This window comes from Volvox carteri (assembly GCF_000143455.1).
Source record: "Volvox carteri f. nagariensis unplaced genomic scaffold VOLCAscaffold_3, whole genome shotgun sequence".
Lineage (NCBI taxonomy): Eukaryota > Viridiplantae > Chlorophyta > Chlorophyceae > Chlamydomonadales > Volvocaceae > Volvox > Volvox carteri.
The window spans coordinates 2,419,138-2,441,107 of record NW_003307546.1 but is presented as its reverse complement, the minus strand read 5'-3'; the positions used below and the strand labels follow the sequence as shown (position 1 = coordinate 2,441,107).

Below are 21,970 nucleotides of genomic sequence, written 5' to 3'. Positions count from 1 at the left end.
CGGGGTTACCTGCGCCTTCGGGTGGCCCTACCTGTTAAGCTGATCCACCGGCCGGAATCCTGCGCCGCTTGTTTATCTCAAGCCAGTGAACATGATCCTGCAGAATGAACAAGGCAAACTGCTGCTCGACAACGGTCCGCTCCTTTTCCGCCAGCTGCCCTTCAGCGCACATGTACTTCATCTTCCTGCTTTCTGTCCCTTCCCCATGTCCCTTCCCCATGCTATTCCCTGCTACCTCAGCTCGCCGTGGCCCCCGCGCTCTGCGGCGCGCACTGGCAGCCAGCCAGCAACTGCCTGAGGAGCTACGCACCTTCCTGGCGGCCACACCTGCCGAGCGTGTCATGGAGTTTGGATTATATATCCAATCGCCGGAGACCTACCGCAAGGCAAGCCTAGCGTGACGTAGCCAGTCCTGACTCGTGCTGTTGTTGTTAACGCTGTTACTGCTGCTGCTGCTGCCTGTCGCTGCTATATTTATCCCTGTACCTGCTAGTGTTTACTTAAGGTCCATTTATGACCCATGGGTCGCAGAATGCGTGGGTTCACGGCGGGTTGCTGCTTGTGGGGGACGCGGCCCACGCGGGCAGAGCGGATGGCCAGGGCGCTAACATCGCTTTCGAGGACGCGGCGGTGCTCGGCGCGCTAGTACGACAGAACGGCCTCGGCCACAAGGTAACCACTGCCGCGTGCATAGGGGATGTAGAGGTCTGAGCTTGAGCGTTGTTCCGAGTGAGTTTCCTTTCTGTTTGCTCCGATAGGTACGGTTGCACACGGAGGGCCCACCACCCGTGGGGCCGTTTCTATTGGGTTTCTGGATGCACTCATTGGGGGTTCATCCACGTGGCGGTAAATGACGTGTCGTATCTGCGGTGTGTAATTGACAGTCTGGGCTCAGCTCTAATAAAGGCTTTTCATCCGCCCCAGCAGCGGCCGTTGCGGGTAGGGACGCTATGGGATGCGCTGTGCAAGTGACGCGCCATTCTATCCGTCCTGCTTGGACTTGGGCTTTGTATGCGTGAGGAAGGAGAGATAGCGGCAGCATTGTATTGGCTGCGGTAAACTTCCGCGTGTGTATACTTCTGGGTATGTATGTATGTATATATCTACGTGTGAATGCAGGCGTTTGCGGCTTGGGAGGAGGTCCGGCAGCCAAGGGTGCGGGACATCCTCTGGGATCCAAAACCCGATGGCGCGACAAGGTCCGCGCTCATTCAAAACTCTGCGTTCGAGCAGCTGTGGTGTCCTCTGCGAGTGGCGGCGGCTCTGCCGGCGGGCGTGCGACAGGAGGTGCAGGAGGCGGTCGCCCGCGGTGGTGTGGAGGCCGGCCGTCAGGTGAGTTGGCTCAGGAGTTGCTGAACGGCATCTTCTTAGTTGGATCAGCCGGTCGGTTGGCCAGCCGTGCATGGCTTACTTGGTCATTGATAAACTTGGCTCATAATTTGCGACGCACGCAGTGTGGCGACAGTGGCTGAGTCGCTGCTGGACCCTGTGCTGTGCGTGATGGCCGGTCGGCACCCGCCTGGTTGCGCCTGGCCTTTCTAGCAACATTCACACGCACGCGCACGCCCAGATTACACACTGCTTCTTCAAATACCGTGTTGTGCTCTGCATTTGGGTTCCCGGCGGTTGGTTGTGCAGGTGGTTATCAACTGGTCGCAGCGGGCAATACGTGAACTGGTGGAAGCCAAGGTGGCAGGACGGCCCTCCCTGGACTCCGTGGCACCTCCCGCAGGCGCCTATCGCTTCCGGTAGCAATCTGGCTCTTGATCCACATTATCGCTTCTGGCCGGAGCTGTTGTTGGGTGTTTCTGTTCGATAAGTGGCGTGCATTACTATCTGCGGCGATCCAACCTGATGATTAGGTAGCGAGCGCGTTCTGCAAATTTTGCTGTTGAAGGTGACATGTACGGTATTGTGGAGGCAAGCTGTACTGAAATGCAAGCCAGTCCAGCATTCTGGAGGGGCGGATGGTGCATATTGGATATGATAATAGGGAGGAGGGGTCGGATTTGCATGGCGCCGCGCCACCGTTATGCTTAACTATCGTGTGTCACTTACAGTGTCCGGTGTCGTTCAGGTGGTCATGTGTGCCCAATTATTCATGTACTGGAGCTTGTGATTGGAGCTTGTGATTATGGGCGCTTACGGTGCATATAGTTTAAACGTCTCCCGAAGCCTGCCGATGATGCAACGAATATCACATATTGGCCCTTGATCGACAGCTGTACAGGCACGGATTCACGGCATCGAGACCGAGACTCCTCTAAAACTGTCCTTACTTTCCCTAATTGACAGCTCTGCTGATTCCGGAACTGCTGCGGACCTGACCGTCCGTGGGTTTGCCTACGTACTATTGCCGTATATGCTGTAATACATATAGTGAGACGCCGACGTGGCCGAGCTGCCCCAGCCCCGCGAGTATCTCCTGAAATCCATAACTCACAAACGAGGTTTTGCCAGTACACTAGGAGCGAAGGGTTTTACCCAATCGCCATAATGTCCAGAAACCCACAGCGTCATACGTCGAGAAGCCAAAGGAAAGCATTGAACTTGATATACGTCTTTCCCACACGACCATGGTTAGTCGGCCATGTGTTACGGCGGACACCGGCCATCAACCGGTACCCACAAACCAATAAGGAGGAACAGAATATGTACAAACAATACGGAGACCCATATATAGGTTAGTTACTAGTTAAAAGACCATGAGACCTATGAGACCAACAAGACTAGGACCCTGCAAAACCGCACCACATAAGCTGCTCACGCAATGGAGCAGGGATGTGTCGCTTCCGTAGCTTAGCAACACTGCAAACACAACAAATCATATCTACACAAGTCAACCACGTCACCACGTCATTGCTTGACCCAAGCTGTCTGTATGGATTAGGATAATCCAGGGGATGCAAATATGCAGCCGACAGGCAACTGGACCCGACCCAATAATTGCGCGGCATGCTGGAACTTTACACACAACGCCCTGTGTGGAGCGCACAGCGCAATAGCACTGCGGCTTCACATGCACAGGTCAAAGCTCAAAATTTAATGGTCGACCATGTCGCAGCAGGCCGCTGGAGCTAAGCTCTGGTGAAGACACGGTGACCAGCTCGCTAATTCCTCTCCGCATGCACGTAGTCCACGAAGAAGAACTGTTGGCGCAGCGACCGCAGCCCAGCCACCACCACTCCAGCCAGGGCCGCCGCCAGCAGCCCCAGGCCCGTGGCCGAGGACAGCAGCGGTACACCCATCAAGGCGCGGGCCGCCAACCACCCGGCCACCAAGATGCCCGCTGCCGTCACCACAGCCGTCGCCAAGTCCACATTGCGCAGAGCCTGCCGCACCGCATCGACATGAAACGGCAGTGTGTAGTTGTTAGACCGGCAGGGGCAGGGGCAGGCTCTGCGTCGCGAGGCATGCGCCTGCTGGCGACCTGGCATGACAGATGATACCTCATGGCGGGCCAGCCGCACTCTCACCTTTTGGCAGTGCCTGCAATGTACCGTGTGCTGAGAATACCGGTCAAGTGCCTCGCGCTTGGTCAGGCGTGGGGCCACAGGTGTGCCCGGCTCACAAGTAGGAACCGCACCGCCGAAGGTGTTGAACCACCTACACGTGTCAGGACCGTATGGGAAAGGCAGTCCTCGTCCGGAGCCCTACACCTCATAGCCGAGAAGCCGCATGCAGTAATCGCAAGCACCCTGAGATACCAGCCAAGGGAAGGTACTTTGCTGAGCGCCAGATCCGTAAGCATGTATCCTCTCAAGAGACATGAGTTATATGGCAACAGTCATGGGTTTGGTGCTATACTGTGCTACTATTTACCAAAGCCGTCCGTTTTACAATCTGGACCGGTACTGAACTGAGCTGACGGGGCTGTGAAACCTGTGACGAAGCCCCATTTTCGACACCCAGGAAGTCCGTTACTAGGAAACGGTCTCCAAACACTACTCCGCAACGCACGCACTCACGTGCGGATGGCAATGGTTGATGCGTCTGCAGCCGCCGGCATGAAAAAGTTTTTCTGCCAGTCGCTGTTGTGCTCCTCATGCAGTGCGCGCTCCTGCAAGAGGACACGCACGTGCTCTCAGCCGTGAAAAGACGGACAGCAACCTGCAACCGTAATCTGGAAGTCCTTGGCGTTTCAGGGCTTCACGCGTAATCTCTGATGCAAGAAGGGACCTGCTAGGGGAAACTCCGGTCCAGATGTCTGCAGAGTAGTAACCAGGCCACAACGCCACGCCGCGCAAACGAGAAAGGTGGACGCATAGGGTCCCCTCGCGAACTCATCTCTAGCGCAGATTGCCACGTCATGAGCGGGGCGACGCTCACGTCGAAGATCACGAACACCAGCAGCGATCATAGAGTGGGAGCAAGCATGGTATACGAATGTCGTACGCGCCGTGTCGTACCCTACCTGCAAGTGCAGGATATAGTTGTCGCCATCCAGTACGGGATGGCGCTGCGTAATGTGCTCTGCGGCAGTGAGTTCGGCGGCGCGGATGCAGCGGATTGGTCAAATGATTGTGGTGGATTGGGCTGGGATTTGCTCTGAACGCACTGTCACGCAGATTGCAGCCATGTCACGAGAGCCCGCCACGTACGACAGGCTCCACCAGGGTCAGACGACCATATGGCCCTCCTTGAAACGTATTGATGCACGCGGGCCCTGGTTGACATCGCTGCGTGCCTCGGACGGACGGAAGGGCCGAAACCCAAAAGACTTAACCCATGCACGTATTACACCTAGCTCATCCCAAAAACCTGCTGTCCGAACACCCGATTCGGCATACGCACCGAGCCATGTAATCTTCTCAACCATGCTATAGAGCTTCTCAACCAGCCAAGGGAGGCGGCCGGGCTGGCGCGTATCCTGTAGCAGAAAGTTGAGGGAAGCGGTGGGGAAATCAAGCCAGAGCACGGGGGAAAGGTAATCTGCACCACACCGCAGTTAATGCACACATATCCAAAGTACACACGCTGGTCGCGTCTGCCAGGTTCCTGCTTCCTGTTACATACATATACATACATACACACATACCCACACATACACATATATACACATACATACATATAATGGACGATGTAGGATGTGATAAAATCAACTTGCGAGCTAACCAGGAACTAAGTTAATGCGCCGTTGATCCGCTAGATTTGGTTGGATGCTGGTGGTGAGTTGCCGAACCCAACGAATACATTCTGAAGTCGGATGGGGTGAATGGCTTAGGGTGCCCCTCCAGCAGGGGAGAGCAGGGACTGTCCAGGGAAAGGGGGCCGCTGGCTAAGTTAACCACCCTGTAACAACATACATACACATACACACATACACACACATACATACATACACATACATAAACGAACATACATACATACATACATACATACATACATAAACTTAGACATATAGCGACAACACACATATATCATAGTCATAAATCAAATGGACACCTGTAGCAAATCTGTTTCTGCTACCTAACATGCACTTCGGCTTAAGCACGTATGCCGGGCACCTCGCCCTGGGTCCCAACAGTAATGGCCCTTCCAGGCCTGCAAACCTTCATAAAGGTGACGTAGATTCGGCTCCAGCCCGGCCGTGTTGGAACGGCGAACACGTTCAGTGAGCGAATTGGGTTGCCGTACCTGCGACCCGTCGGGATACCAACCACCTTAATGGTGCTGATTGCTTATGCCTACCGCAAAACTACCAACTAACTTAAACTGTACTAAATTGCTTTCAGTCACGGGTTACGCAAGGGCGCCACGGTGGTGCCCCAGCCGCCTCCTTCAAATGCCTTCTCATGCAGCGATTGTGCAACGAGTTTTAATGATACACAGACACCCGTGGGACATGTCGACCACAGTACCTCACCGAACAAAGTTTGGCGCTTTAAAGGCGGGCACACTGACTCCAAAGCGAGGGTTTTGGAAGTCCAACTCAAACGCAAAGCCCTCCAAGCTAATCTCGTCCACCAACTTGGTGGTCGTGCCCTTCTCGTTGTTGCGGTTTCCCTGCAGCATATGTAGACAGACAAATGTTACATGCAAGGCAGAATCCTTGGGTTTACCCGGGTGGGTTCATCCGGGACAAGCCCCGGGTACATGATTGCTGGGTTGTCACATCATGATGAATATTGCTGACGAGCCGATGGTCACCCTCCCCGCTCTGTTGTGGCTTGCGAGGTCACCTCTGACCTTGTGGCGCGCCATGTGTTCTTGGCAACGGTGCTTGCAAGAGTGCATTGCATGTTGTACCAGGAATGTGTGTGTTGACAATAAGATATGAAGCCCTTAGCTCGCTTGACCCGAGAGATTTATTACTCCCCCAAAGATAATCGTCCCCCTCACCTGTACTTTATGGTGGGTGAAGGGCACGTGGGAGGGGTCCAGAATGTTCTCACACAGCGTATCGAACCTGTCATTCGGTACGACGGAGGGTCGTTCCCAGCGACGGAGGGACGGTAAGAGGTTGCGTGCGCGCGCTTTTTCAGTAACACAGACCGTGAACAGTACAGATCTGCGGACGACCCAAATCCCAAAATTCCCAGATCCAACCATTCACAGAAGGATTGTTTAGTTTAATCGCAGCTGGCTTTGACCCCTGACCCAGACCAAATGCATGGTTCGAATCACCGGACGTCCGTTGCTCATGCTGTCTATGAGCACGGAGCCGACTGCAGCAGCACGGCGTGGCACGCCAACCCTGACACTCTAAAAGGCAGTTGTCTATCCTTCCGCCGGCCATCTTTGCAACGGGGTTCGACACGAACTCACCGCATTGGCACGTCCCGCATGTACCACTGTGTCGTCTGGCGAAAGCCCTCCACCTCCGGCTCACCAAGCAACTCCTTAATAGCTGTTTGTGGCGGGGCCGGATTCTTCGCGAACTGCAGCGACACCCATGGGGTAATGCAGGTAGCTTACCCTGGCTGTAAGCAGTTTACCCTGCCAAGCCATGCGTGCTCAGGCCACACGGGGCTATTCAGAGAGGTCATCGTCAAGCATGATGTACATTGCCGAGCAAGCTACGTGAAAAGTATGCAACCCCGGCATCAACTCTTCCGCGGGCAGGGCATTTGGGCGAGAGACGGACGACAGCCCGAATAACCATGTATGAGTATACCACCACAGGAACCGCGTTCCTGGTCCACCACAGAGCCCGGAAACGCACCCGACTAACAAAACCGATAACAGCCGGGCCTGGGTGTGTAGGTGTACCTAGAATGCATGTGTGCCTCGCGTTTCATACCCACTACGAAGTCAAGCATTGATGTCTACAGCCTCGCTGCATAGCACATGCTGTAATGTTAGGCGCAGCGCTATCCTAAGAATCAACCAGGAATAAGAAGTTCGCGCCCACCTCCTCGTGCGCCTGCTGCGAGCTGTCGGGTCGCACCCACAGCAGTCCATGGACCACCTGCACCGGGAAGGCCCTCACGCAGGAGCGGCGGCTCTCACAAGCCACCTGCATTGCCTTTGCGTCGCCTCGCAGCTGGGGGATGTGCGTGCAGGCACCGCGGCCGTCAAACTGCCAGCCATGGTAGGAACACTGCAGCGTACCGTCGGACTCGATGCGGCCCTCCGACAATGGTGCCAACCTGGAAGAAAACAAGTAGGATAGGGTCCAAAGCGGATCAAGCTGCGCAAAACGAAGTTGCGGCTTGCGATACGCCAGCCACTGTGCTTAACCCGTAGAGTTGCACACCTGTGCGGGCATTTGTCCTCTACGGCATGCCAGGCACCCTGCTTATCTCGCCACAGGGCCAGGGTAATACCCAGCAGGTGCGTGGCGTGCGGTCGGCGCGGGTCCAGGTCATCAACGATGGCGACAGGATACCAATGCTCCGTCCAGGGGAACGTCCGGGTGGGCTCTCCGGCAGTGCTGAGGCCAGCGATAGGTCCCTGGCTTTTACTTCCGAGCACATTTGCCTCTTCTTCATGTGTAAGCTTTTCTGCTTGAGGGACGTATCGTCATCCCCTGGAAGTACGTTCAACGCACTTAAGTCCTGACATCACAGCTGGTATTACCTGCTTGTGATGCTGCAGCGGTATTCACTGTCCATGTCGTCGTGCGGGGCAATTTTTGCTGCGAAGGTAGTGGCCTTGATGCAACGCAAACACGCCGACTGCAAAAACAAAAATGGTATGACCTCCATCTCAAAAAGCAATTCAGCCACAAAGACACCAACACTTGGTCCAGCGTCACCGAGCTCAATCTCACCCAAGAGTCACAGCGGGTTGCACCGGGCAACGGCGCACTCCCCTCATCTTCATGTACATCGTCTATTAAAGATGCCAACGGTGATCTGTGTAAACAATCCTTTACGATCCTTTAAGTTTGACTATGTATGATCATTTCTGTAAACCAGTTCGACATCTCGAACCGGACACATCGTACGGCTATCAACCCTCCTTGCTTTGAGCAGTCTGGCTTCCAGTCAGTGATCATAGCTCTTTAGGTTCTACATCGCGGAGCTGATATTTCCTAACTGCCTAACGGTTGAACAACCGCGTTTTAGCTGCGCTTTCTTGTTGCCACTCACGCTGCAAGGTTCAAGAGAGCAACCACTTCTCCCAATATTAGGCTATATTATTAGCGCTGCGTACACAGTTGCTTGAGCATAAATGGATGGCAGTGGGTGAGCACTGCCGTCCGCGCCTGGACAACGAACCATGAGCACACGGCGTTGCTCAAAAATCTGTGCCAGTAAACTATGTCGATACGTTCATCAAGCGATTGTGGTGAAGGTTCCATTTCGGCTATAATCTCCTAAAGGAGCAACTTTGAGGCAGATGTGCATTTACGCCAGCTGTATGGCCCATACCTTCTCGTGCTTCATGTGATCAGGGCCCGGTGTTGGCGTTGATCAATCCTGACTCGTGCGACCTTGTGATGCGTGCCTCCACTTTTATAGATGTATGCTTTAGCACCATGATGTGTCTACCCCTCGCAGCCCCGGCTTTCATTGGTCTATAAATTCTCTGCGAAGACATGTACCCTCGGCGCTGAAGTTGAGCCCAGTAATCCGTGGGCCCACAGGATGATGGCTGTCAGCTACCCGGGGCCGGCTTGGTACGGCTTGGGCTCCGAAACTACGCTTTAAAACTGTTATACGCGATTCGTCCCATATTCATTTGACTAATTACAAATGGCAAACACAAAATTGGGAACGTAATATCCATGCGTTCAGATACATGCGCCTTTGGACCGTTTTAACTTTAACAGGCTAGTTGAAGAGTACAGAGAGTGGACGACACTGGCAGCGGAAACCAGAAGGCCCGAGTGCACCCTTTCATCCAGTCTGGCGGCAACAAAAACGCTGCACCCTGCAACCTTATTACCTATCTCTCGAAAAAACATGTAGTTGGCTGCAATGCTTTGTCGTAAAACATCGTAGCACTTATACGTTGCATTTCGTCCATCACATGTAACCTTCAGTGGTGGATAAGGAGGCGACTGTGGGAAGAGTGGGATGCGCACTGAAGCTGCAGGAATGAATGGGAAGCGGGGTGTGAGGATGCGGGTTCCAATCGCCGAGGAAGCCTTGCAGGGCTCCACAATCCTTGTCCTATGGACACCGTTTATTGCAGCTACGCGAAGTGCACACGAAGCGCTGGAGAGCTGCCGGGGGAAGCCAGGAAGAAGAAGAAAAACGGGAAGGGAACGCAATGAGGACAGATACTGCAGAAACTGGAAACGGAGGAGGGCAAACACGTAATGTTGTTGGCAAAGAGCTGAAGGTGCTCTTGTAGTCTAACAGCGTCAACTCGATATCGTGGAACTGAAGAGCTCAGTTCGGGTGCAGGACGACGCATAAAGGGTTTATCATCCAAATCACAGACCATGTAAATTAGTACTTCGTGATGATACTTGTCCTCGTTAGCCGTCTGCAAAAAGTGGATTGATCCCCCGAAGTCCATAAAGATCTTGCCCCTCCAAGGCATATAATGATACCAAGCATTGCCTAAATGCCCGTAGCATTGCGTCCTTAGCAATGCTGGCGTCAAATAATGTCAGCCCGGCAGGTGTCCATGTCGTATCTAGTTCAGTTGTATTTAATGTATGTTAATCATCTAGCACCGCATCTGTAGCCCTGCTTTTTCGTGTGGCACCTGTCAGTCGTTCGTGAGGTCGTTCGTTTATGAGCAGCCGGTCCGTACCTGGCCCTGACCGTCACTTTCAGCAGCGAATCCTGGGCGCGTTGCTTACAATAAGTTGGTAAAAGATATTCGTGATGAGCTAACATTTGAACGGTATATTGCTGAAAGCTGCTTCCTTCATTCCTGACGCCCCGTGTCTGTGTTCTTCATTTTGGCATCCAGGCTCATCGTATAAGCTAGCATGCATTATCATAGTTTTGAGTGATTCACTCTGAGGGTTACAATCACGGATTCCCCATCGAGCTGTACTGCTCCCAACTAGGTCAAAGATAGAAGTGGATTTGGCTGAAAAGCCTTGATTTGATCACATTTAAGTTGATAAGATGGGTAATGGCTGCTCGACGGAGAAATCAACGGTAGGTGTGTTGCTCTTGCCGCACATGCCATGGCGCAAGGCGTCCTACACGGTCACGCACGGCGCCAGAGCCATAGCATGAACCTGCAAGTATTGTAGAGCCAAATGCAGAAGCGAGATCCTTCACTATAAGAAGCGCCCCCAATAAATGCAACGGCCTGACAGCAAAAGGCACAAGTCGTCTCTCCTAAGCTTTGGCGCATAAACCTCTAAGGCGCGAAGGAAATTCCGAACGCAGGAGACTTTGTCGCCCCATGCGACACGATCTAAGTCGATGTTATCCAAGTCGGCCAGCGGCGCTGGTAGCCGGAAGACCCGCGAGGACCTGGCATCGCAGTTTGTAGCTGGTAAGAACCCTAAGGGTACCGCACATGTTCAGTATTTTGAATACTGAAACGCAGGTTTAGAACATACGGTACATATTATCCCAGCAGCAGCATTACTACGGTTGCCCACGATTATCCCCCGCCATAATCCCATATAGCTCCTGGCTTTTCACAGCTGCATCTCTTTCCCGTGTTCATCAGTCCGCCAGTCCGCTCTCCTTTCTCCATGCTTCCCTCTCGTCCGGGATGAGGTCTGACATCGGTCCGCTTAACAATCAGTCGCCCAAAACCCACGGCTTTCACAAACACCCGTTCCCTCGCACTCTCGATGATGTTAGCTACCGGTTCTGCGGCTTTCGTTCCTAAACCCGCAACGACTTCCCAAGATAAGTACACCACCGGGAACATTCTCCTCCCTCAGAATTCCCTGCGGATGACGACCCCGACGACGACATGCCCTCCTACCCCGAGGGTTCCCGCGAGGCGACTCTCCTGAAGGTGCGGGTGCAGGGCTGGGCGCGGGGTGCGGGGCTTGGGTGCGGGTGCGGCGCCGTGTAACGGTAACGGAATGAGCTCGTGACGGAGCAGGAGTGGGTGGCGAGGGTAGAGCAAAGGTCGGTAGGGTACCACGGCGAACACCGGGTGGGGGCTCACCTCCCCGTCCCGTCATCAGGCTGCCTCACGTTGTGAAACTTCTACTACCCGCCACCGTTGAGACGTTTCGCCTCAACAAACGTTGCAGAAGGGGATGGTGGGGTACGGCTGGTTTGGCCATGGGCAGCGGGGACGGTATTTCTCGCTTTGCTGAAGCCGCGAAGTACGGCGCCAGGGCATGCAGGCCGCGCCCTGAGTCATAGCTGTCACACCGTAGTCGCGGCGCAGATGTACCCGGCGACCAGAACGCCTGTCCCGGGCAAGGCGCCCCCTGATGCCGGTGCGGCCATGCTGATTTTCCTTTGTCACACAACAGCCGTACACTTCCCATGCGACGTGCGCAGGTTTTCAATTTGCTGGATTCAGAGAATTGCGGCTACATCTTGGTGCCCGTTTGGAAGGACTACGTGTTGCAGATGGTGATTAACGGCTACAGAATGGGGAAAGGGTAAATGGGGGGAAGTATACAGAGAGGGAAATGGTGCGAGGCTGCTAGACAGGAGCGGAGGAGAGAAGAGAAAGCTTCAGGAAAGCAACCACACGAGGAAGGAGTCATCGGTTGCCGACCATCGCCATTTTCCACTTCCGTGGAGCCACGGGGCTCTTTCTCAGCCGCGCTTCCAAAATTTCCCACACGCAATAGCAGCACCCACATACATACACATACACGCGCAACCTTAATGCCATCAACACGCCCTCACAGTCCCTATGGCGATAAATCTCACGTTGTAACAGGGTCTGACCACGGAGGCGCTTGCGAAGGAGCTGGCGGTCATTGTCGCAGATCAGAAGACCCCAGGTGACCCGCGGGTCACTGCCCGGCAGTTCGTCACCGCCATGGTACACATGGTGGTGGGATATGACGATCCGGAGTTTGGGAAGTTTGTTGCACAGACTCTGATGACGTACAGGTACGAGCCCGCACATGGGTGTAGCTGGGGAAGCGGGAAGCTGGGAGGGGGTGGGTGGGAAACGGGGTCCCTGACGGGGTCCCCGAAGCGCCGTGGGATACGGACGGGCAGACCCGGGGCTGGGGACCTGACTTCCGCCAAGGAGGGGAACCTTGAGACGAGCCGTTAGTATGAGAATCCCTGAGCTACTGTGCTGCTTAGGGTTTTTCAGGGATCCCCACCTGGCTTGGCCACTTCAGACCCGTCTTGGCGACCAGCTGTATGTGAAATCCAGCGCGTCAACTCACAGCATTGATCCCTCGGACCCCTCAGACACGTGGCTGGCTCCCTTACCCAGTGCGAACGTTACCTAGTGCCAAGTACCGGTGATCCTCCTCTGGACGTTTCGCTCTTTAACCTACCAACCCACCTGCCAGCCTCTTCTGTTCGCAAACGCTGCTGCTGATCCTGCTGCCTCTCCCTTCTGTTGTTGACCCTGCTGCTGTTGCCGTTGCATCTGGGTGCTCGTGCTACTGCGTATGGATGTGGCGGCTTAGGGCCAAGGGGGCCAGTCGCTACCTCAACACGGAGCAGGTGGGGCCGCCGGGTGGGCAGGCAGCCTCGCAGGCGTAAAGTGGCGGCATCGGCGGGGTGAAATGACCCGGTGCGAGCCACAGCCTTAGGGGCGACCGGGGGATGAACCGCTTCCTACCGGCTCTACATAGTGCCCTACCCCGTGCATCTTTTCCGAAGGAAGAGAGTTCTCGGGTTTCCCAGTGCCAGCGCCAGCCAGGAGTATGCTCGTGTCTGCTGCGTCGGCGGCCCTGGCTATTGCTGTTTCGCTTCGCTAGAGTTTGGATATTCATCCGCCCCCAACTCCCATCAAGCCCCCAACTCCTAGTCCTGCGTGAGTTTTCTATGTCGTCTGGTTCCGAATTGATATGACCTGTGTCGTCATCACAATAAGCATCATGACATCTACATAACCACAATACATGCCGGCGGCGGTTGTTCTTACCGTATCGCTTTAGCAATTGGGGGCCATCCTGGGCAAGCCAGGGCAGTGCCGGGGCCGAGTGCCGGGAAAAGGTGGGTGCACCCTCAGCTCGTATGGAAAAGACAGTAAACCTAAGAGCTGAACCTAAGAGCTGCGCATAAGACACTTCACTACATATTGTTGAGAACAAAGAAGTTGGTTGAAGAGAAAGGGTGTTGGGGTGGTATAAATTCCTAAATCAAAGGCGCGCTGTGGGATGGTCCAAGGTCGCGTCATTGCTGCGGCTCCCTTGCCCGTATGGCGCGCACGTGTACATACATACATGTCGAGCATAGTGTACATTTTATGCTATGTATTACCATGATTCGCGCCGGCTGACGCATTGCAATCAGTACGAGGGCCCTTAGTTATGATAGGCTGTGGCCCATGCCCGGGACAGTCCGCAGCCAGAGTGAAAGGGCATTAATCTCTGCACGATTAAGCTGTCAAGTGGGTGTCAGTAGCGCCTGGGGAGACGGCAATAGCCCTCTGATGGTAGTAGTGGTGGCGGCCGAGCGGTGTGGTGGGCGGCTTGCTTAACGTTGAGACAGGGATGCAATCATCTCTGTCCAGGCTTGGGGAGAAACAGGCCGGGAGGTGCCGCACGGCGCCAAGCACCACAATTGTGATTAGGAACCTATAGATATCATGTTTAATCATTGCCAGGGGCGGCTACTGCCGCTTCCCTGCGCTCCAAAAAGGTCAGATGCGCAAAGCTGGCAACCGGGTTGGCACAGCCGATAGATGAGACGGTTTGGGTATCTGCTTGCTTTGTGGCATAGGATAGGTTAAGTACGTGCTTTTTTATACCCTTCAGCTATGGTGCGCCGTGGACGGGGCGCAGCGACATGGCGGCCGTGCCCACACGGCGGCAGGCAGGCTGCAAGGGCCGGACGGTAACGCGGCGATAAATGGCACAAAGCAACCCATATCATGTATGTCATGTGGTAGTGGTATTGAGATTGCTACAGTACGTTCCGAACGCTGTTCCCCGGTCCCCATGTGGTTGGTGCCCTTCCCTAACAAAACACGCATTGGTTGGGTTTCACCTGACACGAACAGCTCAAGCCGTCGGGGTTCGTATACCTTTTCGGCTTCCGCATGTGCCGTGTTGTGCCTTTTCATTGGACTGCTACCGCGGTGACGGCGGTGATAACTGCGGGCCATCGTCTCCGACTGCGACAACATGCACCTCTCGTCCTGCTGCTGCCCTCTTGAGCTGGCTGTACAGCTCCTGGGGTGGGACGCCGGTAACCGGTGAGCCAGCACGTTACGAACTTGGCTAATGGAATGCTATCGCCTATATCCCTCCACCTTCACTGTAATATTTAATGTCTATGCTTGGGCAACTGGAAAATTTGGGTGACGGGCATCGGCCTGCTACTGCTTTCCTAGCTGGAATGCACCGTCAACCATCCCCGTCGACGATGACGTGAAAGCGCGCCCATCAGCCGGGAAGTTTGAGGCGTATAGGTGCGATGCCACCGGTCCTTGAGACCCTTGCCAAGCAGCACACCCATACCAGCTAGGTACGCTCAGGCGGGCAAGCAGGAGGGCCACGACTCCTTATAACGCCATAAGCTCCACCACATAACACTGTACCAGCTGCCACATTTAGACCTTGACTTTATGTTGCTCAATCCAACAGATCGCGGTTTCATGTGTTACCAGGCGAGCAGCACTTCCCACTCTGCACTCATAACAGCCCAGGGCCAGCTCGCGACGGACCGAAAATGCCCGAAGTAATGAATGAAAGAACGAATGGAATGGACGGTGCTACAATGGACCCCAATGAATGCAGGACGGCGGCAATTCCAGAATGCTGTCCAGCACATGCTGCATATACTGCTGTTGATGTCATTGCATCTGCTGCTGTCTGTGACTTAACGTGCGGTGGGGGACTGCGGGCAGGAGACTGTGCCACAGGGCAATGGAGCCATAGCATAGACGACGGCTGCTGACCCGCGTGGCGATAGATGGCGCTCCCTTGGGGAATCATCATGCTGCCTGAGAGGCTCGACAACAGGATGGCCTGCCAACTAAGGGCATTACACCAACAAGCGATCATAAACAGACGCTACTTAAGCTTTCGAGCTTGAAACCGGATGAGTTGCTGCGCCTGAGAGAACTTCCGCCCCTTATCCATGTCCGCACTGAACACTGCTCCGAGCCTTGAACGAGTTAAGAGGACCGCCCACCCCACTCTCCCCCAACCCCAAGACATTATCAATATACCGCTGGGCCGCGTAGCAGGGCCACGGCATCACCTCAACATCTACTGGCGATTAATTTGTAGGGCTGCATTGCGTACCACTACGGTCTAACTACCTGTCGAGTGCTACCCGGTTCGACACAGCCAGCATGGGCGAGACATGGCCTCTTCACGTGCACCAACTCGCGTGCGCATGGGCTCAGGCACGCTCCATGTCAGCCAAAATGTGCCTTACCGCTATGCTGCCACGTGTCAGCTGCAACCTGGCCCTGCTGCCTGCCATTACCGCTGCCGCAGCCACAGCCGCCGCCTGCCTGAGCGGGCTGCCGGGGCCTTGGTGCCGGTTGCTGCCGCCAACCCCTCCACCGTTGCTGCCGCGCCTGTCCTCCGGTGCCGCGGCGCCCTTCGGGCTGCTGGCGACAGCGGCTGCAGGGCCACCCGTCCGTCGGCCCAGTGCATGGATGGGTGTCGCCGCGTCCGCGCCACCAGCGCTGGGCCCTGGCCTTCTGCACCTCCGCTTCCAAGGTGAAGTCCTTGGTGACTCTGTCGCGCTGCTGCAGCTCGAGAAGAACAAATCGAGCTCTGGATTGGGGCGGTTCAGCACCTTGCGTGCGCCGCCGCCACGCTTAAGGGGCGGCGTCGCAGCGGCGCCTTTGCGGCCGCCGCTGCCGAACGCTGCATCATCCGTGCAGATGCCATTGAAGCCGAACGAGGCCGACGCTCGGCCTGACGGCTGCGGCCCCGACGCGCGGCTTATCCTCGTCGCCTTTTTGCATGTGGCTGCGGCAGTGCTGGTGGGTACGGCAGAGGCGCCGGAGCGGCTGTGCCCTACATCCGATGTCGATGCCGCCGCGGTTCCATTGTTATGGAATTGGTGTTGGTGATAAGGCTGCTGCTGCAGCTGTCTGGCGCTTTGCGACGCACGAGGCGAAGCACTGCTGGCACCGCCCCCGCCGCGCCCCAGCCTGGTCGCGGAGGCTGACCGCGCAAGCCCTACACCAACCGTTAGCCCCTGCCTGCCCGCCGCTGCAGAAGACGCCGAAGTCCCAGCCGCCATGCCAATGCCTGCACGGGACAGGATGCTGGTGCTGCTTCTGGCAGCCGCGGCCGCAACAGTGGTGGTGGCCCTGCGCTCGGACTTGACACCCTGATGAGTCCCGGACAACGGAGATGCCCCGTCCGTTGCACGTCTTTGGGCACTGATCAGTCGCTTAGCTGCTGCAGCCGCCCTCTCACGCGCAACGGCGTCGCGCCTCTTCTCCTCCTCTTCCTCCTCACGTTCCTCGTCACCCCATATCCCTTTATCCTCCTCTACGTCCTCGTCGCTTGGCCAGCCCCAGCGGCTCAGGCCATCATCTTGATCAAATAAGCCGCCACGGCGCCATGCACCTAAGCCCCTGGCCGCCGTGGCCACGGCAGTACCGCTGCCTCCGCGGCTTTTGCCGCCGCCGCCGCCGGTGCCGGCATCGCCGCCGCCACGCCGAGTCATGGAGCCCAGGGCAGTGCAGCGGTACCGGGCCGGCGCCACATCGCTGTGAGGGCTTAACTGGGAGGTACACCGCCTTACCGGCGGGGATGACAGCAGTACATCGTCCTGTGACAGCAGCGACAGCTCCCCGTTTGGCGCTTGGATTGCCGGCGCCACTTGCAAAGACGGTGGGCGAAGGTTGCTGCTCCCGCCGCCACCGCCGCGGACTGCGCTTACTGCGCCGCTCGTGATAACGGCTGTAGCGAGTGCCGGCGCTCGTGACCGCTCCGGCGCACTTGGTTCGTTGTGTCGCAACATTCCATGCGGATCGGCATCCGGCTCGTGCTTTTCTGGACAGAAAAGTGCACCCTTGGTCCCAGGTATTGCACTTTCAGCCTGAGGCAGCGCCTGTGTCTGCGCTAGGAACTGAACCTGCTGAGGTGCGAGCAGGTGTGCGGCGACCGTGATGCCGTCGGGACCTGCCGTGGCGGCAGGCAGCTGCGGCTGTAGCTCCTGTGCCGCCTGCGGCAGTAGCGGCGGAAGTGACATGGGCAGCGGCGGCAGCTCCATGCGCACGCCTTGAAAAGTTGCCGCCGCGCCTAAGGCCGTCGCCGTGTCGTTTACAAGCAGCATTGGGTCCCCATCACGGTTGGCAATACCGACAGCGGCTCCAGCAACGGCGCTGCTGCCGCTATCGTAACCCCAAGTTGCAAGCCGCTGCTCTAGGGAGGCTGCGGCCTTGGTCCGTATCAGCGCTGCTGGAGTCTCAGGTACCGGCTGCCGCAACTGAACATGCGATAGCACTGGCTGAGACGGTTGCGGCTGGAGCGTTGGCTGCGGACAGGCCGGAGGGGCCGGGAGAGGCGGTATGGCTGGGGCCTCACACGACGGGGCTGACAGCTCCGCAAGGGAGACCACGGGCAACGGAGCTGCGTTATAATGGCTCCCCGTGCTTGGAGGGGGTCCCGGGAAGGTCTGCGCCGTCGGCCAGCCCGTTGGAACGGCCTGAGCAGGCAGGGCTGCCGCAGGCAGCCGTCGCTGGTGCTGGTAGTGGTGGTGCAGCGGCGGGGCTGGCGGTGGGGGGGCTGACGGCGGCGTTGTCAGCGGCAGCTGATGCCTGCATAGTTGTTGCAGCTGCGTTGGCTGCTGCGCCGGCGTTGGCTTCTGTTCCTGTGGGACAGATGCTGCGCCATCAGCCAATCGCGGCATTGGGGCCGGTGCGGCACAGGGTATGATGATACATGGCGGACATGGCTGCCTGCGGGGAGAGCAGTCAATCGCGGAAGTGGAGAGGTGAAGCCAACCGCGGGTGCACAGTTAACGGCGGGATGTAGCGGCGGACGGGTGGCAAGTACCGGAGACGGGGTTAGGGAATGGCGAAATCACTTCGTCCACCGAAGCCAAAAAAAACACTGCCAAAGACACGCAAGCCTCTCCCTCTCTGTTGCGATCCATGTTGGCCCAGTTCCGGTCCACATCAGGACAGCTACTCATGTAGTGCTCTGGTGCGTCCCCTACTTTCACTCTCTCCTCCCACCATCCCTTACACCACCGTGAGGCACGACACGTCCCCTCCTCGCCTGGCCTCCAACGGACCGCCTCGTGCAGCCGCCACAGCGCCCTCCAGCCCTTCACACCGACCACGGGCCTGCCGAGCCAACTGACACTGGCAGTGGTCTCGGGCCTCCGGAAGCTGTTCAACATGATGACCCGCGAGTCGCCCCGAAACAACCATCGGCCCCGGAGGGGCAGCTGCCGCCCCGGCCGTGATCCATGGGTCATGACCGGCGGGCTGCACTGGCGCCGCTCCAGGGACGGCTGCGCTCCCGGTACGAGCAGCGGCAGCAGTATTGCTACCAGAACTTGTTGTGGCAGCAGCAGCAGCAGCAGCAGCTGCTGCTGCTGCAGCGACGGTGCCTGCTGCGCTGGCAGCTGCGCGAGGTGGCTGCATGACTCCCAGAACCGCCTCCAGCCGAGGCCACAGCGCTCCCAGTCGCTCCAGGGGGCCCATCAGGGCCTGATGTGCGAGGCTCAGACGCTGCGGCGGCGGAAGTCCAAGGGCGGCGTACGGATTGCGGCGACGTAGTCCATGTCTGCCAACAGTAACCCAGCGCTCTTGTAAGACGAGTGCACGAGAAGACGCATGGACGCGGTGCTGTGTGCGCGTAGGCGCGTGTAATGCAGCTCCCCACCGGACCCAGGCACATGGGGCTGAGGCAGTGTTGGAGTGATAAGTGACACCTAGCCATGAGTTAGGAAAGCAGCACCGCCGAGGCCAAAACACAATGCTTCGCGTGTCGTAAAGTGCGGTGCTGGTTGTTGTTGTTGTGGTGGACTCCCTCAGCGGAATCCCCGGTGGACAGGAGCCCCTACACAACACCCAATAACTATACGTCCCAGTACCGCGCGCATACTACCAGCCACCGCCAAACAGATTGCTCGGCACTCGTGCGATATGCATACCTGCACCTCTGCGGCAATCGCCCGAACGTGTGCCGTGTCCGCCTCCGCCCGCACCGCGCCGCGCGCTTCCCACGCCTCTAGCACCGCCTCCGCTGCCGCCCGGGCGCTCCTGTGTTTGTTTGTTTGTTTGTTTGTTTGTTTGTGTATGTGTGTGTGTATGCGCGCGCGCGTGTGTGTGTGTGTGTGCGGTCAGCAGACAGGTCGGGTAAAACAGCCGGGCCTGGGGTGCAATGTGGCATGGCCAGTGTCTTACGGAGGCGGCCTGCGGGTAGGCAGTCGGGATCGCGGCAGCATCCTCCATGGGGATCACCTCCCTCCTTGCAAAGCAATTCAAGTGAAACCACCCCACCTTTCCACCGCCAGCTGCAGCTCGGCCGGAAACAGAGGCAGCTGCAGCTGCTGTTGCTGCTGACGGTCCTGGTTGTAGGAACTGTGCTGTTGCTGCCCTTGCTGGAGAGCACCGGGCCCTACTGTGCAGGCGCCGCCTCCAGGACCGGGTCCAGGAGGGCAGTGGGCGGCACTATTCGCATCCCTCGCCGTTGCCGTCGCGGCGCTACGGCCACTGGTCGTCGCCGCCGGCCCCGCAGCCGCTGATTCCGCTACAACCGTCGTCACTGAGCCACTCCCGCCAGCTGGGGCCACCTGTGTCCCGTCCTCCGGGGCGCCATTTGGTGTTGATGCAGGCCGCCCAAGATCCCTGTCCCTGCCCACACGGTGGCCATCCGCCACCGCCGCCTCTGCATGCTTCACGGTGCCATCCGCCTGCCCCGCCCCGGCACGATGCTCCCTCTCCTCCACATCTCTTGCTTCCCTAGCATCCTCCCCACTACGACTGGCCACCGTCGCAGCATTGAAGGCGGGGACGGCGGCGCCTCCACCGCAGACCAGCCCGCCGGTGTCCGCGCTCGGCCTCCGCGTCCCCGCCTCTGCTTCAAACACAGATAAGTCGCAAACGCCGCAGTCGCCGCCCTGTCCCTCCCCCAAGGCATGCATGAACAGACGCACGTGGTCACGCATGCCATATACCATATGCATACATACATAACCGACTTGTGCTGTGTGCTCCCGACCCTTGCGCTGTGTTTCGGCTTCGGCCCCCGGCTCTCGCGGCCCACAGTGTAACCTAAGTCATACATACATACATACATACATACATAAGGTTCGTAGGTACGTACATACATACACATATACACATACTTGCTCGCGGACTTCCTCGACCTGCCGGACCTCCTTTGCAGCGCGCGCTACCTCGGCTTCCAGCGCCTACAACAGCCGGAGAGATTTGGTTCGGGGTTGACAAAGTTCAAACAGAGCCCCTCCTTCGCATGGGAGGCGTGACTCGAGAGTCAGCTACACCGGATGTGAAGGGGAGTCTTTCCAGTGGAAACGCGCGATTCTACCTGCCCCTGCTACCCGTCCACGCGGCCGTAGCTGTCCACCGACCTTGTCCCACGGAACCCGCTCCCTCACCCCGGATTCCCTCACCTCCACACGGGAGATTACAATCTGGAGCTCGTCCTTCCACAACGCAAGTGGCAATATGGCCTCACTCTCCCGCTTCTGCACCGATGCCGCCGCGGCCACTGCCATTCCACCTGATGCTGGTGCGGCAGCGGCAGCCGCCTCCGCAGCGGCCGCGTCATCCTGCCGTGAAGCGACTTTAACTGTTTCTGCGTCGACGGCAGGGCCTCCGCCGCCGCAGCCGCTTGTGGGCTGTCTGCAGTACGTGTCGCGCTCGTTGCAGAACACGGCGTTTTGCAGCCTTTGTACTTGGAGCTGCAGTGTCCGGATGCTCTCCGCCAGCTGCTGGTCCTGAGGAATAAGTATGCCGCAGAGTGGGAAAAGAAGACAGTGCCATATAGTTACGCGAAAAAGAGGGTCGTGGCTCGCGCTGCGTGCTGTGCTTGTACGGTTTGTGTGCTTATCCAAAGCCGCTGGTCTGGATTAGGGAAGCCTGAGTCTCCGCGTGAATTACCTGCAAGCCGCGGAGGATGTCGCTCTGCTGCTGGCATTCCTGCGCTGTGCGGACCAGCTTGGCCAGGTCTATTAGCTGGTCATGAGAAGCGGAAAGCGGGGGTGCGCGGTAGGATCTCCGTTTTTTAGGGAAATTTGGTTTGGGTTGAACGTTATGGCAAAGGATGTTTCGGTCAAGGGTGCCCGAGAAGGTGACCCAAAGCGAAGAACAACCAGGTTGCACGGACATTAATCATGGCACACTCTCGCTACCAAATAGCAAGCCAGCGTATAGCCTTCGTGGTTGCTACCTTGAGCTCAAGGGCAGCAACGTCTGGAGCAGTCGTTGCCACGCGGGCCTACAAGGTGATGGCCATAGGGGCTGTTAATTATATTTAATAGCGGGGAATGAGAGCAGTTTATATTGAAAACCTGTTGGGACGCATAAGAACGGCTCT

The 21,970-nt window shown here is 57.2% G+C and overlaps 4 protein-coding genes across 4 annotated transcripts; 2 read left to right on the top strand and 2 right to left on the bottom strand.

The window, feature by feature from the left end:
- Positions 1 to 513: 513 nt before the first annotated feature.
- VOLCADRAFT_103060 (uncharacterized protein) lies at positions 514 to 1,819 on the top strand (the record flags this gene model as incomplete). Its single annotated transcript, XM_002946599.1, has 4 exons — positions 514 to 672; positions 1,120 to 1,332; positions 1,639 to 1,689; positions 1,733 to 1,819. 4 exons carry the CDS (start codon positions 514 to 516, stop codon positions 1,817 to 1,819), a joined length of 510 nt encoding a protein of 169 aa, XP_002946645.1.
- A 1,030-nt stretch (positions 1,820 to 2,849) lies between these two features.
- VOLCADRAFT_103059 (uncharacterized protein) lies at positions 2,850 to 8,274 on the bottom strand (the record flags this gene model as incomplete). Its single annotated transcript, XM_002946429.1, has 11 exons — positions 2,850 to 3,332; positions 3,477 to 3,606; positions 3,969 to 4,060; positions 4,415 to 4,473; positions 4,795 to 4,870; positions 5,508 to 5,637; positions 5,867 to 6,006; positions 6,343 to 6,409; positions 6,769 to 6,881; positions 7,355 to 7,592; positions 8,216 to 8,274. 11 exons carry the CDS (start codon positions 8,272 to 8,274, stop codon positions 3,111 to 3,113), a joined length of 1,326 nt encoding a protein of 441 aa, XP_002946475.1. The 3' UTR covers positions 2,850 to 3,110.
- A 1,948-nt stretch (positions 8,275 to 10,222) lies between these two features.
- Positions 10,223 to 13,013, top strand: VOLCADRAFT_120322 (uncharacterized protein; the record flags this gene model as incomplete). The annotated part of the gene is made up of 6 exons (XM_002946598.1): positions 10,223 to 10,511; positions 10,749 to 10,857; positions 11,258 to 11,334; positions 11,835 to 11,909; positions 12,226 to 12,401; positions 12,818 to 13,013. Exons 1-6 carry the CDS (start codon positions 10,479 to 10,481, stop codon positions 13,011 to 13,013), a joined length of 666 nt encoding a protein of 221 aa, XP_002946644.1. The 5' UTR covers positions 10,223 to 10,478.
- Positions 13,014 to 15,299: 2,286 nt separating this feature from the next.
- Positions 15,300 to 21,762, bottom strand: VOLCADRAFT_86804 (uncharacterized protein; the record flags this gene model as incomplete). Its single annotated transcript, XM_002946428.1, has 8 exons — positions 15,300 to 15,317; positions 15,864 to 18,354; positions 18,634 to 18,848; positions 19,560 to 19,668; positions 19,909 to 20,534; positions 20,757 to 20,822; positions 21,045 to 21,371; positions 21,535 to 21,762. The coding sequence occupies 8 exons, from the start codon at positions 21,760 to 21,762 to the stop codon at positions 15,300 to 15,302; spliced, it is 4,080 nt and encodes a 1,359-aa protein (XP_002946474.1).
- Between the last annotated feature and the right edge of the window lie 208 nt (positions 21,763 to 21,970).